General features: G+C 55.8%; 2 protein-coding genes across 9 annotated transcripts; one reads left to right on the top strand and one right to left on the bottom strand.

Annotated features, from left to right (window-relative positions):
• Positions 1-3,114: 3,114 nt before the first annotated feature.
• Ifitm5 (interferon induced transmembrane protein 5) lies at positions 3,115-3,962 on the top strand. Its single transcript, XM_004637946.1, has 2 exons — positions 3,115-3,306; positions 3,750-3,962. The coding sequence occupies exons 1-2, from the start codon at positions 3,115-3,117 to the stop codon at positions 3,960-3,962; spliced, it is 405 nt and encodes a 134-aa protein (XP_004638003.1).
• A 2,938-nt stretch (positions 3,963-6,900) lies between these two features.
• Positions 6,901-11,536, bottom strand: Pgghg (protein-glucosylgalactosylhydroxylysine glucosidase). Of its 8 annotated transcripts, XR_002822480.1 has the most exons (14): positions 11,091-11,446; positions 10,590-10,800; positions 10,079-10,514; positions 9,492-9,611; positions 9,163-9,294; positions 8,906-9,017; positions 8,748-8,820; positions 8,522-8,658; positions 8,308-8,441; positions 8,120-8,215; positions 7,875-7,972; positions 7,594-7,805; positions 7,390-7,514; positions 6,901-7,352 (listed from the first exon to the last, which is right to left on the bottom strand). XR_002822480.1 is itself a non-coding variant. In XM_023722866.1 (13 exons), the coding sequence occupies exons 1-13, from the start codon at positions 11,417-11,419 to the stop codon at positions 7,450-7,452; spliced, it is 1,971 nt and encodes a 656-aa protein (XP_023578634.1). In that variant the 5' UTR covers positions 11,420-11,536; the 3' UTR covers positions 6,901-7,449. The 8 variants fall into 8 exon arrangements, 6 of the variants coding, with proteins under 6 accessions (XP_023578634.1, XP_004638083.1, XP_023578635.1 ...); XM_023722866.1 differs by having other exon boundaries at positions 6,901-7,514; positions 11,275-11,536; XM_004638026.2 differs by having other exon boundaries at positions 6,901-7,514.
• Positions 11,537-12,426: the final 890 nt, after the last annotated feature.

Genomic DNA, 12,426 nt, shown 5'->3' with positions numbered 1-12,426 from the left:
TTGGGGGGAGGCTGATGTTTGCCTGGGAGAAGATGGTCTGGGCTGTGTGGCTCATGGTACTGATGCAGGACTCACCCAGGGTCTGGACAGTGGGCTCTTCTCTGCGACCAGCTCTGCTGTGCAGTTTCGATTTCTCACAAGTTTCTTTTTCCTGCCCAATAGGCAAGTTAGGAATTGGCAGGGTACTGAGTGGGTGGAACTAACTCCAGAGGATCAGATTTCTTTAGGGCAAAGAGGCAGAGAGGGTGGAGATTTGGGGGCTTCCTGTCCTGGATGCAAGGCAGGACTTGAGTCAACCGACCCCTCCCTGTTGGGGGTGGGGCTCTCCAAGGCCTTTTCCAGGCCTGGTTGTCTCTCACCAGCCCAAGCTGACAGCGGCAGAATCTCTCTGTCCCTGTTCATAAGCCTAGTAAGGCTTCTTCTCTGGATGACCCAGCCCTCAAGGCTGTGTTACTTGATTTTCGGATGTCCCTGGGATGGGCTGTGAAACCATGTCCATTAGCTCCACCTCTGTGACCTTTCAGTGAGGTGTCTGCAGGGCAGTCACGTGGCAAGCATGAAGAACGGAGGAGTAGATGAAATTGAGGGTGTTTTTAGCTATGTGAACTTCTGTGGTACTATTGGTCTAATTGTGCTTACAAGACTGGAAGGTAGCTGTGACTGTGTTAAGTGTGGCCGGTCACAGGTCAGGCGTTTGTTCCAGGGTGTTTCCTGGCCCCTGGTATAGAGACCTTACCGTGTTGATGAACACCCTTCATGGCATCCACACCTTGGGGCCCCTTTTCTTTGTCTGTTGTGGCCCTGGTGAACCCCAGGGCCTTTACTCTGAGCAGGCCTCCAGGTCTCTATATTGGTCCTGCGCCTGTCCTGTCCCCAGCACCCAGAGGCAGCTTGGCCTCTATGTGCAGCTCTGCCTGGAGGTGCTGCCAGTCCCCCAGCTGTCCCAGAGCGGCTGAAGAACATCCCCTTCCTCTGCCCTACTCCCTCTCTCAGGCTCTGAGTTCTTCCCTCTACCGCCCACCCCAAGCTCATGTTCTGTCCCCCATGGGACAGCAGAGGGACAGGCACTGGGAAGTAGGCCTGAATGCTGGGGTCACACAGCTCCCTCATGCGCCACCCTTTGGTCTACTTCTGTCACTGAATGCAGTCACTAGGCTCCTGGATGCTGAGTTGCCTGTCCTCTAAACAAGTCACAGTAGGCAGTTCTACACATGGTCTCTTGGGGGCCCATGTCCATTCCCAGAAGAATTAGAACCTCTTCTTTCTAGACAGGAACCAAACTTGAGATTGTGCCTTGAAAGGGCTTAGATGTCATGAAGGAGGACACTTCTGCTTTCATGTAGCCAAGGGCCAGACATTGTAGAGCAGGACCCAAGGGGACATGCTTCTCACAAATTGCCACTCTGGTCCACCTGTGAACTGTGCTTCAGATCCAGGTCCAGGACTGGAGCCTGTTAAGTCCACAGGATAACAGGCACTTGTTCCTCACAATGGTTGACATGCTTTCCCTGGCAGTCTCCCCTGCAGAGCTGGTGGCCATTGCTGGGCTGCGGCCCTGAGGCTTGGGCATTCCCCAAAGAGCATCACTCCAGCCCTTTGCCCCAGGGCTCACCATATCATCCTTCACAGTCTAGCCACTGGCCCATTGTCCCCGGCTGAAGACCTGAACCATGGCCAACCCCCAATGGTCCCAGATAAGTCCTAGTGCATAGCAGCAGTACTGCTCTGCTGTGTGGGCATGGAGCTGGAGAGGGCAGCTTTCTCCCTGAGTCTGGTGGGAGCTGTATATTTCACCCATCAGTGTGGAAGGCCTCCACCCACAAGTTTTGGGTATCACTGGGCTACCCTCACCATAGCTTGCTTCTCATGTCTGACCTGCATGTCATGGCCTGGATCTTGACTCCTGTTCTGGATGTCTCTGAGCTGCGCAGGTCCAGAGGTCCTCAGGAGTCAGCTCAATCTTTGCTGGGGTGCAGCAAAGGGTTCTCCTTCTGCCTCCTTCTCCTTCCATCCTCAGGGATTTTCCCAAAAGTTCTCCCTAATAAATGCTTAAACAGAAGCCCTAGCATGTGTTTTTGGTAGAAGGCTGATGGAGCAACTTTCAGTACCTTGCTGAGACTGGCTTTCCTTCAGAGGCTGCTGGTGCAGGGTCACTGTAGGGCACAGTAGTCACCTGAACAGGAATGCACTGGCTGCAGTGCAGAGCATGGACTCTGTAGTAGTGAAGGATGGTGCACCACATGGAGGGAGGGCCCTTGGTCTTAGCAGTTACAAGTGTGGATGGAAAAGCTCCCTGTGTCCTGGACTTCTGGATGGTGGGACCTCAGGATTTAGTTGGGTATCCAAGGAGCAGGCAAAGCCAAAATGTGGGCTCTGCCAAAGGCTGGGCAAGGCAGGATAGTGGCAGGGGTCTGAGGGCTTCACATTGGGACATGTGTGTGTGTCACTAGCACACTGAGGCATCTTGCAGGCATAGCAAGATTAGCCCCAGCCCTAGGTGAGGCTACCACTCACAAACAGTTCCTGGTCCAGGAGGGCACAACAGATTCCAAGGAGACTGAGTAGGACCCACCTACCCAGGAGGCAGAGGTTAGGAAGACCCCATAAGTGGGGAGCACATTGTGGCCTTGCCAGTCCTGCTGGCTGGGCAGTCCCTGGGGCTGCCTGGCTTCTGTTTAGCAGTCACCTCTAAAGGGGTCTTCACTTTCCCAACTTGCTATGCTACCAGATGCAGGTGGCACTGTCAAAGTCTGAGTTCTGACTTCTGGGCACTCAGGACTGTGGTTTCAGTGACTCTGGTTCCAAGGAGAGGGCTGAGTCCAGGCTTTGGGGGCTCTGGCTGCACCCCGGGTGAAGGAAGTCTTCTGTGGCCACAGCCCTGTGTGACTTCTGTGGGTCTTTCTGGGGCAGTTCTGTCTCCTGGGGGCTTTGGGTGGGGTCTCCTTGGTGGAGAGAGGGTACAGGCACCAGGGTGGCCACCCTGTTCTGCAGACCCAGGCTATAATTTGGGCTGTGTTTAGTGGGTGGAGCTGGCCATCAGGGCACGTGTGGGTCTATATGTAAGCTGGACACACCCTGGAAGCAGTCTGAGCGAGCGAGACGGCGCTGGAACCCATGGACACATCGTTCCCCCGTGAGGAAGCCCAAGCCCCGACATCAGGCAAAGCTGATGGTGCTGCCCCGACAGCCCTCATGCTGGGAGCACCGAGCCCTCCACCTCATGACCACCTGATCTGGTCCATCTTCAGTACAATCTACCTGAATCTGTGCTGCCTTGGCTTCCTGGCACTGGTGCACTCTGTCAAGGTGGGCTATGGGCACAAGTGGGCCTCCATGGAAGATGGGGAAGGAGGCCCCATGTGGTGTGGGGGAGGGGGCTCCAGGAATGGAGAGGGGACTCAAGGAGGGTGGAAGAGGGGTGCCATGGGCAGTAGTTTGTGAGTGGAGCCACTGTGAACCAACCCCCTTGACCCCAGCTTGAGTCCTCTTTGCACACAGGTGGGTGTGGTGGCAGAGCTGGTCCAAAGGCTATGGGCCTGTAGCTGGGGTTCTCAAGCCACATACCTTTGCAGTCCCTAAGACACTGGGCCTATGACTCACCGAGGCCCAGCCCTGTGTCAGGTTGGGTCAAGGAGGGAACAGGGCCCTATCAGGTAGTGTCCCCTGGGCTACAACCCTCTCACCCAGCTGGATAGGTCCTGGCCCCAAGACCACTGGACCCATAGTGATTTGCCTTGTGGTTTTCACAGGCCCGAGACCAAAAGGTGGCTGGGGACCTGGAGGCAGCACGGCGCTATGGCTCCAGAGCAAAGTGCTACAACATCCTGGCTGCCATGTGGACGCTGGTTCCCCCGCTGCTGCTCCTGGGACTGGTGGTGACTGGAGCCCTGCATCTGTCCCGGCTGGCTAAGGGCTCTGCAGCCTTCTTCAGCACCAAGTTTGAAGACACAGACTATGACTGACTAGCTGAGTCCCTGCCCTGGCCAGAGCATCGCTGGCCCAGAACCCTGCCTGAATCTGACCCTTGAGGCACCCCAGGGCCAACCTGGGCACCCAAGGATGACCCACTTAGACCCCAGGAACCTCAGCCCAGCTGTAAGGATCCCTAGCCCCATACTCACTGGCTGTCTCTGTTCACAATTAAAAGTGCCAAATGCCAGCAAGTATCTTGCTGACCCTACTGACCCTGTAGGAAGGAACAGCTGTAGGGATGCACAGCTCAACCTCTTGTACCGACTTCTACTTGTTTGGTTTTGTCCACTCAGTTGTCCCAAATTGTCCCTTGTGCTTAGGGCAGCCTGTGGCTTCTAGGGTGGAGGCACCAGAATATTTTAGGACAAAGTTTGGGAATGCAGGCTTTGATTCTTGCTGCCCTGTGGTTTGGTGTTGTTACAGAATATGTCTGGGTGTGCCCTAAGTCCATGTGATCCACCCCCCCTGTGTGTACTGCTCCCTCCTGGCCCTCTGTTCCCATGTCCCAGGCACCCTTTGATGATGAGATCGCTATGCTGCAGGAGTCTTCCTTCCCTAGAGTTAGCAAGGGAGGTGGGGGAGATAGACAGCCTATTTCCCAGGTGAGATGGGCACTGGATTCCCATGTGGTCACACAGACCTCATGCCCACAGGCAAAGACCCCCCCCAACACACTCCAGAGGCAAAATGGAATATCTCTGCAGCTCCCCAAGACTGGGGTACAATTCTTTGCCTGGCTCACCACAAGATGCCCCTGCCCTCAGCTGCAGAATCCATCACATAAAGGCTGCTAAACACAGCCTTGGGTGGCTGGGATGAGGCCCTGATCCGCATCTCAGTGGCAGGCAGGCAGGGTGAGCTCACCCTAGAGCCTAGGGGTCTTCCTGAAGCCGCTTTGAGACACTGAGTCCCAACCAAGTACCTCCCCTCTTGGGGTTCTCTCAGCTTGCAGTTCTCCCTGGGCTGGAGGAAGGGTTAACTCCCATGCAGTTCCTACCGAGTGACAAACCTGGAGTTGGGGCCTAGTTTGAACCCTTATCCCCCCGGGAAGGGTATGCTAGTGGCTTTGCTAGAAAAAGAGGTGCCAACCGGGGAGATGGCTCAGTAGGATAAGCACTTGACTAGAAACAGAGGTGCCATGGCCAACCAAGGAAATAGGCAACGTGTCACCTATCCTTGGGCCAAAATGGGGACAGTGTGCTGCCTGGGTCTGTTTTAAGGAACCAGCCAGTGCTGGACAGAGAGGATGGATGCAGAGGTCAGTGCCCAGGGAAAGGGTCTTCCACTGGCTCCTATGTGTAGTGGGGCAGGGATAGGTTCTGAGAGCAAAGCTGATGGCCAGCTGCTGGTGCAGCCCTCCCTGTCCAGGCTGTCTCCTGGGAAGGCTGATGGACTTTGATTAGCACATATACCCTGGGAAGGTACATAGAGGTGACCTACACATGCAGCAAGCAGCAGGTTATACTGTCCCTTGGGTGCAAGGCCACCTACCAGCCCATGCTTTTTTTTTTTTTTTTTTTTTTTCCAGGACCAGGGATTGAGTTTGATTGAACTCAGGCCTTTGTGCTTGCCAGGGAAGTGTTTATTCCACTGAGCCATCTCCCTGGCCCCTACCAGCCCATCCTGATGCTTTTGTGTAATCCTACCACTGGGCCTCCCACTCCTGCCAAGACAGTCCCTAGCCAGGCTTGCAGCAAGTGACACCATCTCCTTTACAGACTGCTTGTCCTTGGCACTCAGTGACAGTGATCCACAGGGCCCTGCAGCTGAGGGACAGTCAGCACAAGGCAGTTCCTGAGGGCTCAAGTCATAGTCTTGTCCCTGTGGCTGGGGCCCCAGCAAGCATGCCCCCCCATACTCATTGTGGCCAAGAGATGAGCAGTGTCCGAGTTCCTGCCCTCTTAATTCAGACACTGCCACTGGAGTGGTCCTAAGAACTCAGTGCAGGGCAGCTGCTGGAGGTCAGTGTTGCAGCCTGCGCAGCTGAACAGCAGGGAGACGCAGGTCCTGGGCTCCCAGCTGGAGCTACTCCCAGCCCAGGGTGCCCTCACCTTTGTGTGGAGCTCTGTTTGTTTTTCACTGAGTGAAGAAAATGGGGATGTAACAATGCAGAACAAAGAGGTGGGACAGACACCAGGCATTCACTTTGGTTCCCAATGCTAGGGGAAGGAAAGTCCACCCCTAAAATAATGCTACTTCTGGAGGAAGGCATTCATTTGCTCCTTTTGGGGGACACTGCGCCAACACCAACCTTTAATTCTGAGTAGGCTTGATGCAGAGATCCAGGCCTCACTTGGCATCGGCCCTAAATGCTGTTACCACCTTATTGCTCTTGGGAGACATCTAAGACAAGACATTCTACAGTCTCACTGGCTACAAGCAGAGGCCAAGCAGACCCTGGCTGCAGGCTTGAACCCATGTATATTTGGTTCTGGCTCCCCTGGTGGACAGCAGGGAGCCTACAGCTCTTGTTCTGCTGTCTACTGGCTCTGTCCTCGGGTGTCAGTGCTCCTACCCTTCTCACTGGTGAGGGTGGGCTGCCCAGCCAACCTCACTGTGCCAGAGACTGGCCAACTACAGAATCAAGGAGGGTCAAACAGTAGGGAGACAAGGGTGTCACAGTGTGCAACATGGTGGCATAGAGGATGAATGATTATTCAACTTAGTTCAATCAACAAAAGCCCCCAGTGTTAGACAGACTCCCAAGAGAAGCCCCAAAGCCAAGAAGTCTCCAACTTTTAATTAGGGTATCAGTGTAAGAGAAAAAACTACAAGAGAAAAACAATTTAGGCAAGGAACTGTCTCAGGACTAAGTAGTTTTTCTTGGGGAAAAGAAGCACAACAGGGGGCGAGGGAGATGGCTGAGTAGAATAAGTTCTTCCCTGGCAAGTGCAAGGGCCTGAGTTCAATCTCCAGTTCCGGAAAAAAAAAAAAAAAAGAAAAAGAAAAAAAAAAAAAAAAAAAAAAAAGCACAGCGGCCAGACACAGCATGCTTCACTATCCACACTTGTGCAGCCATTCGCTCCTCACAGGCCTGTTCTGCCCCCAGTTTAGTTGGCTATTCACTCTTCAGCCAAGTCTCCCATGGAGGGTACCTGACGCTGTCTTGGGTGGTTCTGAGTGGCTATGTCCCCTTCCCCAGGTTTATACCCTGCAACTCCTGTGCCCAGGAGAGTCTAGAGACCAAGGACCACAGGTGGGCATGGGGGCTCAGATTTTAGCTTAAAAGTACAAGACAGGGCACCAAAGGGTGGGGTGTTGCAGTCAGCTAACAGACCAGGTATGAGTCCAGGCTCAGAGAAGTTCAGCTGGGGGAGGGTTTTGTGTGGGGCAGAGAGGACTGATTTCAGGAGGGCCCAAGATATCTCTGAGGCTTGCACCCTATCTTTTGGGGGGCTGAGCTCAAGGATGAGACTCTGGGGCAGGAGCAGGATCCAATGTCTTCAAAATACTCTTCCAGGCAACTGGGCTACAGTTTTAGAGCAGTGATGAGGGTGATCTTTGTATCCGGCCAGCTGAGCAAGGAAAGGATACCTTCTGCCCTGCAGAAAGAAGGACCCCATGGAGTGAGGATACATGTGGGGCACCAAGGGGCCACATCATCCCATACTCTTTACCTACCCAGCAGGAGGGGGAGCTGAGCTCGTGAGGGCCACAGCTCAGCTTCCAACTGGGGAGCCTTGGGCCATGTCTGGGCTGTGACCTCGATTGTCACCGAGTCCTTGCAGAAAGTAAAGTTGAGCCTGTTTCCCTGGTAGAAGATGCCAGACACACACACTCTGGAGATGCCAGTCAGGCAAAGAGGGTCAAAGGTCACACCTGTGCAGGTGATCCTGTGAGGACAGCTGTGTGAGGAGGCGAAGAGAACCATCCCCACCACCTGTACATATTCCTATACTCACCTGAAGCCTGTACACCCAAATAACACTGCCTGCAGGAAGCCTCCCATGCCTGTCAGGAAGTTCACAGCCCCAGACCCATCTGCATTCTCTGTCCATACCTGCGGGAGGGAGGCTGTAGAAGGCCTGGCACACTGGCCTCCTATGGCTGTCTTCCCAAGGCCAAGAGGAACTCCAAGCTGTGACCATATGGGCCTGAAGGGGCAGGTGAGGTCAGCCTGTGGGTCAAGGGCTCAAGCCAGGCTGACCTTAAAGGGCTCAGTAATGTTGATGATGCTCCTGTCCAGAAGGTCCTGTGCCCGTGATGGGTCCTTCAGCTCCATCCAGCCCACAGCAAACATGCTCTGGGGTCAGAGTTCAGAGGGCACGGGGCTAAGACCCAAGTCTTGGGGAAGGAAGAAATGAGGCGGGGCAGAACTAAGCTTCAGGCTCTCACCCATGTCATGGCAGGGCCCCGAGGGGAGGTTACGGCCTCATAAATCTCCAGATTTCTCCTTCGGACGTCAGGACTCAGGGAGAAGGGGACAGGGTACCCCAGAAGTATGACATCAGCCTGCTTCACCTCCTCTCCTAGGGGATGGACTGCTGATAGGGGTATGCTGGGTCAGACACAGGGTTGTGGGTGGGGAAAGGATGGAGGTACTACTCACCAGGCTCATACCCATCAAACTCAGGGTGGAAGTTCCACTTGGAGTCAAAGGGTACCTTGATTTTATCAGCCACCACCAGCCACTGGTCAGGGACAGGTTGACCCAGGTCCCGTGCCAGGGCAGCAGCAAAGTACAGGCTGGGGAAAGACACAGGCTAATCTCAGCACTGCTGGTTGGGCCAGGGCTACTAGGTGGGCAGGGGAAGACCCTGGGGTTGGATTCTGACCTGTTCTGGACCAGGACGTTGGTGTATACGGAATTATTGACTCCTGCATGGTACTCATCAGGGGGCATAACTCCTGGGCACATGAATCCACCGTGGCACATCGTGCAGCAGTCCCCATCCACCATTCTGCCTGCCCACCTGCCTGCCCAGGCCCACACCTCTCAGGTGGAACTTCTTCTCCTCAGCATTCCACTCCACTCGGCTGCACCAAAACTCAGCCACGGCACTGACCACATCCCAGCCACCAGCTTCTTGGAAGAGTTGCAGGTCCTGGGGGGCAGGATGTGGGACGGAGGCCAGGGCATGGAGGGTTGATGTGCAGGCCTTGGTCCTAAAATGTCCCTTAAGACTGCATCCCAGGACTGGCCCCAGGTAAGAGGCCCTGGATATGAGGGCACACCTGGAGAACCCTCACCTGAGTAGCATGGTAATATAGCTGGAAAGCCAGTACCACTGCTCCATTGATGTGGACCTCCTGGGCCCCATAGATGTCCTCAGGGCAGACCTCCAGGCCAGAGTCTGCACTCTCCCAAGCAAACTTGGCTCCCTGTGGGATGGAGGTTAAGGAACGGGAGAAGGATGGGCCAATGTCCCTGACCTAGGGCGTCTGATCCCTTGTGCAGAGTGGAGCGGGGAGTGGAGGCTCTGGTACCTGCTGTGTGACCCTATGGGCCACATGGCCTCTGCCTTGTTCTCAGGGTGTGCTAACCCTGGGTGACCCCCAGGGAGTGGCAGGCCCCTTACCTGGTAACTCAGGGCCTGGGCATTCTCCAGGGCCCCGCGTAGCGTTCGCACACGGTACTCCAGGAGGGCCCTGGCAGCCTCCGGGTGAAACAGTAGGATATTTGGGAACATCCAGAGGTCCTGAAAGAGCACCCTCATTCTGCAGCTGGATTGGCTCCCTATCCAATCTCTCCCCCTCCCCACATCAGCCACTGTTAGTGCGCAGTGGCCCCCAAGTCCTCTTCTTTTGTGCCCTCAGCTTTTATGGTTCCCACACCTCACTCTCCACCCAATTCCATGTGGCAGCAAAGGTTTGTGTTGCTCTTGAAATAAACTTCTCATGGCTTCCCTGGCCCTAAGAAAGTTCCAGGCCAACAATGTTCCCCAACCTTTTAGGGGGCCCTCTCTCACACCCGAGGCCCCCCTGGGCACCTCTTGGTCACGTTTACCCACCAGACTCCTGCATATCCTTCTGGCAGACACCACTTTCTCCAGGCAGCCTCCCCACAGCCCCCCTGCTCCCCCAACCACTGCCTGGGATCCAGGGAAGGCAGAAGTTGATCCCTCACTGCGTGTAGTGGAGCTGGTGTTGGGCAGGCCACACATACCTGGTCCCAGAAGACATGGCCCCAGTAGCACTCTCCTTGGCTTCCATTGGAGAGGCCTCCAGGGCTGAGGCCATGGCAGATATGTCCTGAGGTCCCAGGCTGGGGCAGGGCGCTGAACAGGTAGTAAAGGGAACTGCGGAGAGCCTGACGTACAGCCAGGGGCCCTGCTACGTCCAAACTGCAGCCTGTCCAGAACTGGGCCCAAGCCTGCACGTGGGTGGCATACAGGGAGTCCCTGGCCTGCAGCTCTAGGGCCTCAGTGAGGCAAGCCTGGGCTTCCATCTGGCTGCCACCCACCACAGTCAGGAAGTCCCAAGTCCTGTTCTCTTCGCCTTTGCCAAGGCTCAGGCTTGGGGGAACTGGGGTCCACAGCATGTGTACCTCCTTCTGGGCCCTCCCCGGTTGCTCTGGGGTGAAGGTGTGGCCATATAGGTACCTGTGGAGGTGCAGCTGTGCCTTAGTGATGCCTTTCTCCTGGAGTGACCCAGTGGGGACTCAGGCCCCTACTCACCTGAAACCCTGGAAGTCAGGGCCCTGGCGCAGGTCCAGGTCTGGGCTTTCTGGGGAGAAGGCTGACCACAGTGGCACCCTGATGGGCATACTCTCCGGTGCCATACGTTTAATGTACACCCTGAAGGCCAGGACATGGGGCAGCGTGCGGTGGGCATAGATGCGCTGGGAGGCCTGGAAGCTAGGGCCCTCCAGAGTGTGCAGAAAGGAGCCTGGGGGAGATTTGGGAGCCTGGTCAACCTGGGGAGGGGCAGGAGGGGACTCCAAGAAGGGTGCAAAACTATTATGCTTCCCCAGCTTAGGGAATAGGTCCTTTGGACCTTTGGGCTCCTCGGCCCATAGAGGTGGGCATACACTCTCAAAATCTCTGTAATGGCTACACAGGACCTGGGAGGCCCAGGAAAGAAAGAAAAGGCCACCCATAGAGGCCACTTCCTGGGAGGTCAACACGCTTGGCCTCCTTATCGTTGTGCCTGGGGAAAGGACAAACCAGGCCAGCTACCTGTGTTGGTGTCCAGCACAAAGGTTTCGGTCAGCTGGTCTCCTGTCCTTGCTGGGGCTTCCAGCCGCACGTTGAGGGGGCTGGGCAGGACTGCCCGGTGTGTGCTGCCCCCGGCCCCGTTGTACACGCCACTCACGTGGAGGGAGTCATGGTACACACGTGTGCCTAGGTACGCGTTGGTTACCGTGGCTAAGAGCCGGGGGTCTCTGGGTAGAGAGTGCGCGGCGAACACGGTGGGGTCTGGCGAGGAATCCTCCATAGGCAGTCTCTGTGGGCAGACTTGGCTGTGACTGCCCAAGCCAGCCGTCTCCCCAAACCTCACGCTGCATCCGCGAGGGCACGCGGACCCGCGTTCGGTAGTCGGGAGCGCCGCGGTCAAACCAGGAAGCTTGGGGCTATCGCGATCGTCCGCGGGATCTCCGGGATTCACCGTAGCCGGTGACCAGGGCTGCAGTCCGTGCTAGGTCACCGGACGCCCCCTGGTGTCCTTCGGTGCAGCCAGGGGGCGCCAGCTCGGAAGTCACGTGACACGTGACCACATCCGGGCGTGGCTTCGGGACTCGCGCGTCTTGGGGCGTGGGGCGCTCCCACACCAGCATTTTGAGGCTTTACTAAGTAATCCTGGTGAGACGCGCCAGACCCCAACGACGAGAGGCCCATGCTTGTTGAAAAACAAGTATGTCTGCAGAGCTGGATTTGGGGTGCTTGGCGTGTGACGATGTATTTGCCTTTTTCAGTTCTCTACTGTGTTCCTTTCGCCGGAGGGGGCCACTGTCCAGTTCTGCTAGAGATGTGCCGTTTTGCTTGGGGATCCCCACCAGCTCACTCCACCTCCACCTCTTGTACCAGCAGGTCTCCACCCCTACCCATATGAAGCTCCGGGACACTGCTCTGGAGTGCACACCACCTAGCCTGACCTAAATTTAGGACGGTGTGTGGGTTGGCTTGTCAAGCTCCCCATTTTGGCGTCCAGCGTGGACACAAAGTCAGGGCATTCCTTTAGTCTCTCAGGGGACTGCAGTAGGGCTGCCTCACCACCCTAACCAGGGCCTGCCTCGGTTCCCCTCTCTTCTCCTGCGTTCCAAGGGTGCTCCCCCAGGCCCCCAAACCCCACCCTTTGTCTCAGGTATGTAGAACACTTTTTTGACCCTAACCCAGGCCTCATCCAACCTGCTCCAGGCACTTTGCAGCCCCTCACTGCACTGTACTTTCGTGCTGGGCATGAGTCAGCGCCTTTGTTATTTAGTGCAGAATGTACTTGTGTATTACAAATGTACTTATGAGGTCTTGTTCATCTTATATGTGTTTACTATATTATTATTTCTGTATCTGGGAG

Source organism: Octodon degus, unplaced genomic scaffold (genome assembly GCF_000260255.1).
Source record: "Octodon degus isolate 3935 unplaced genomic scaffold, OctDeg1.0 scaffold00093, whole genome shotgun sequence".
Lineage (NCBI taxonomy): Eukaryota > Metazoa > Chordata > Mammalia > Rodentia > Octodontidae > Octodon > Octodon degus.
This window is presented reverse-complemented; position numbering and strand designations above follow the sequence as displayed.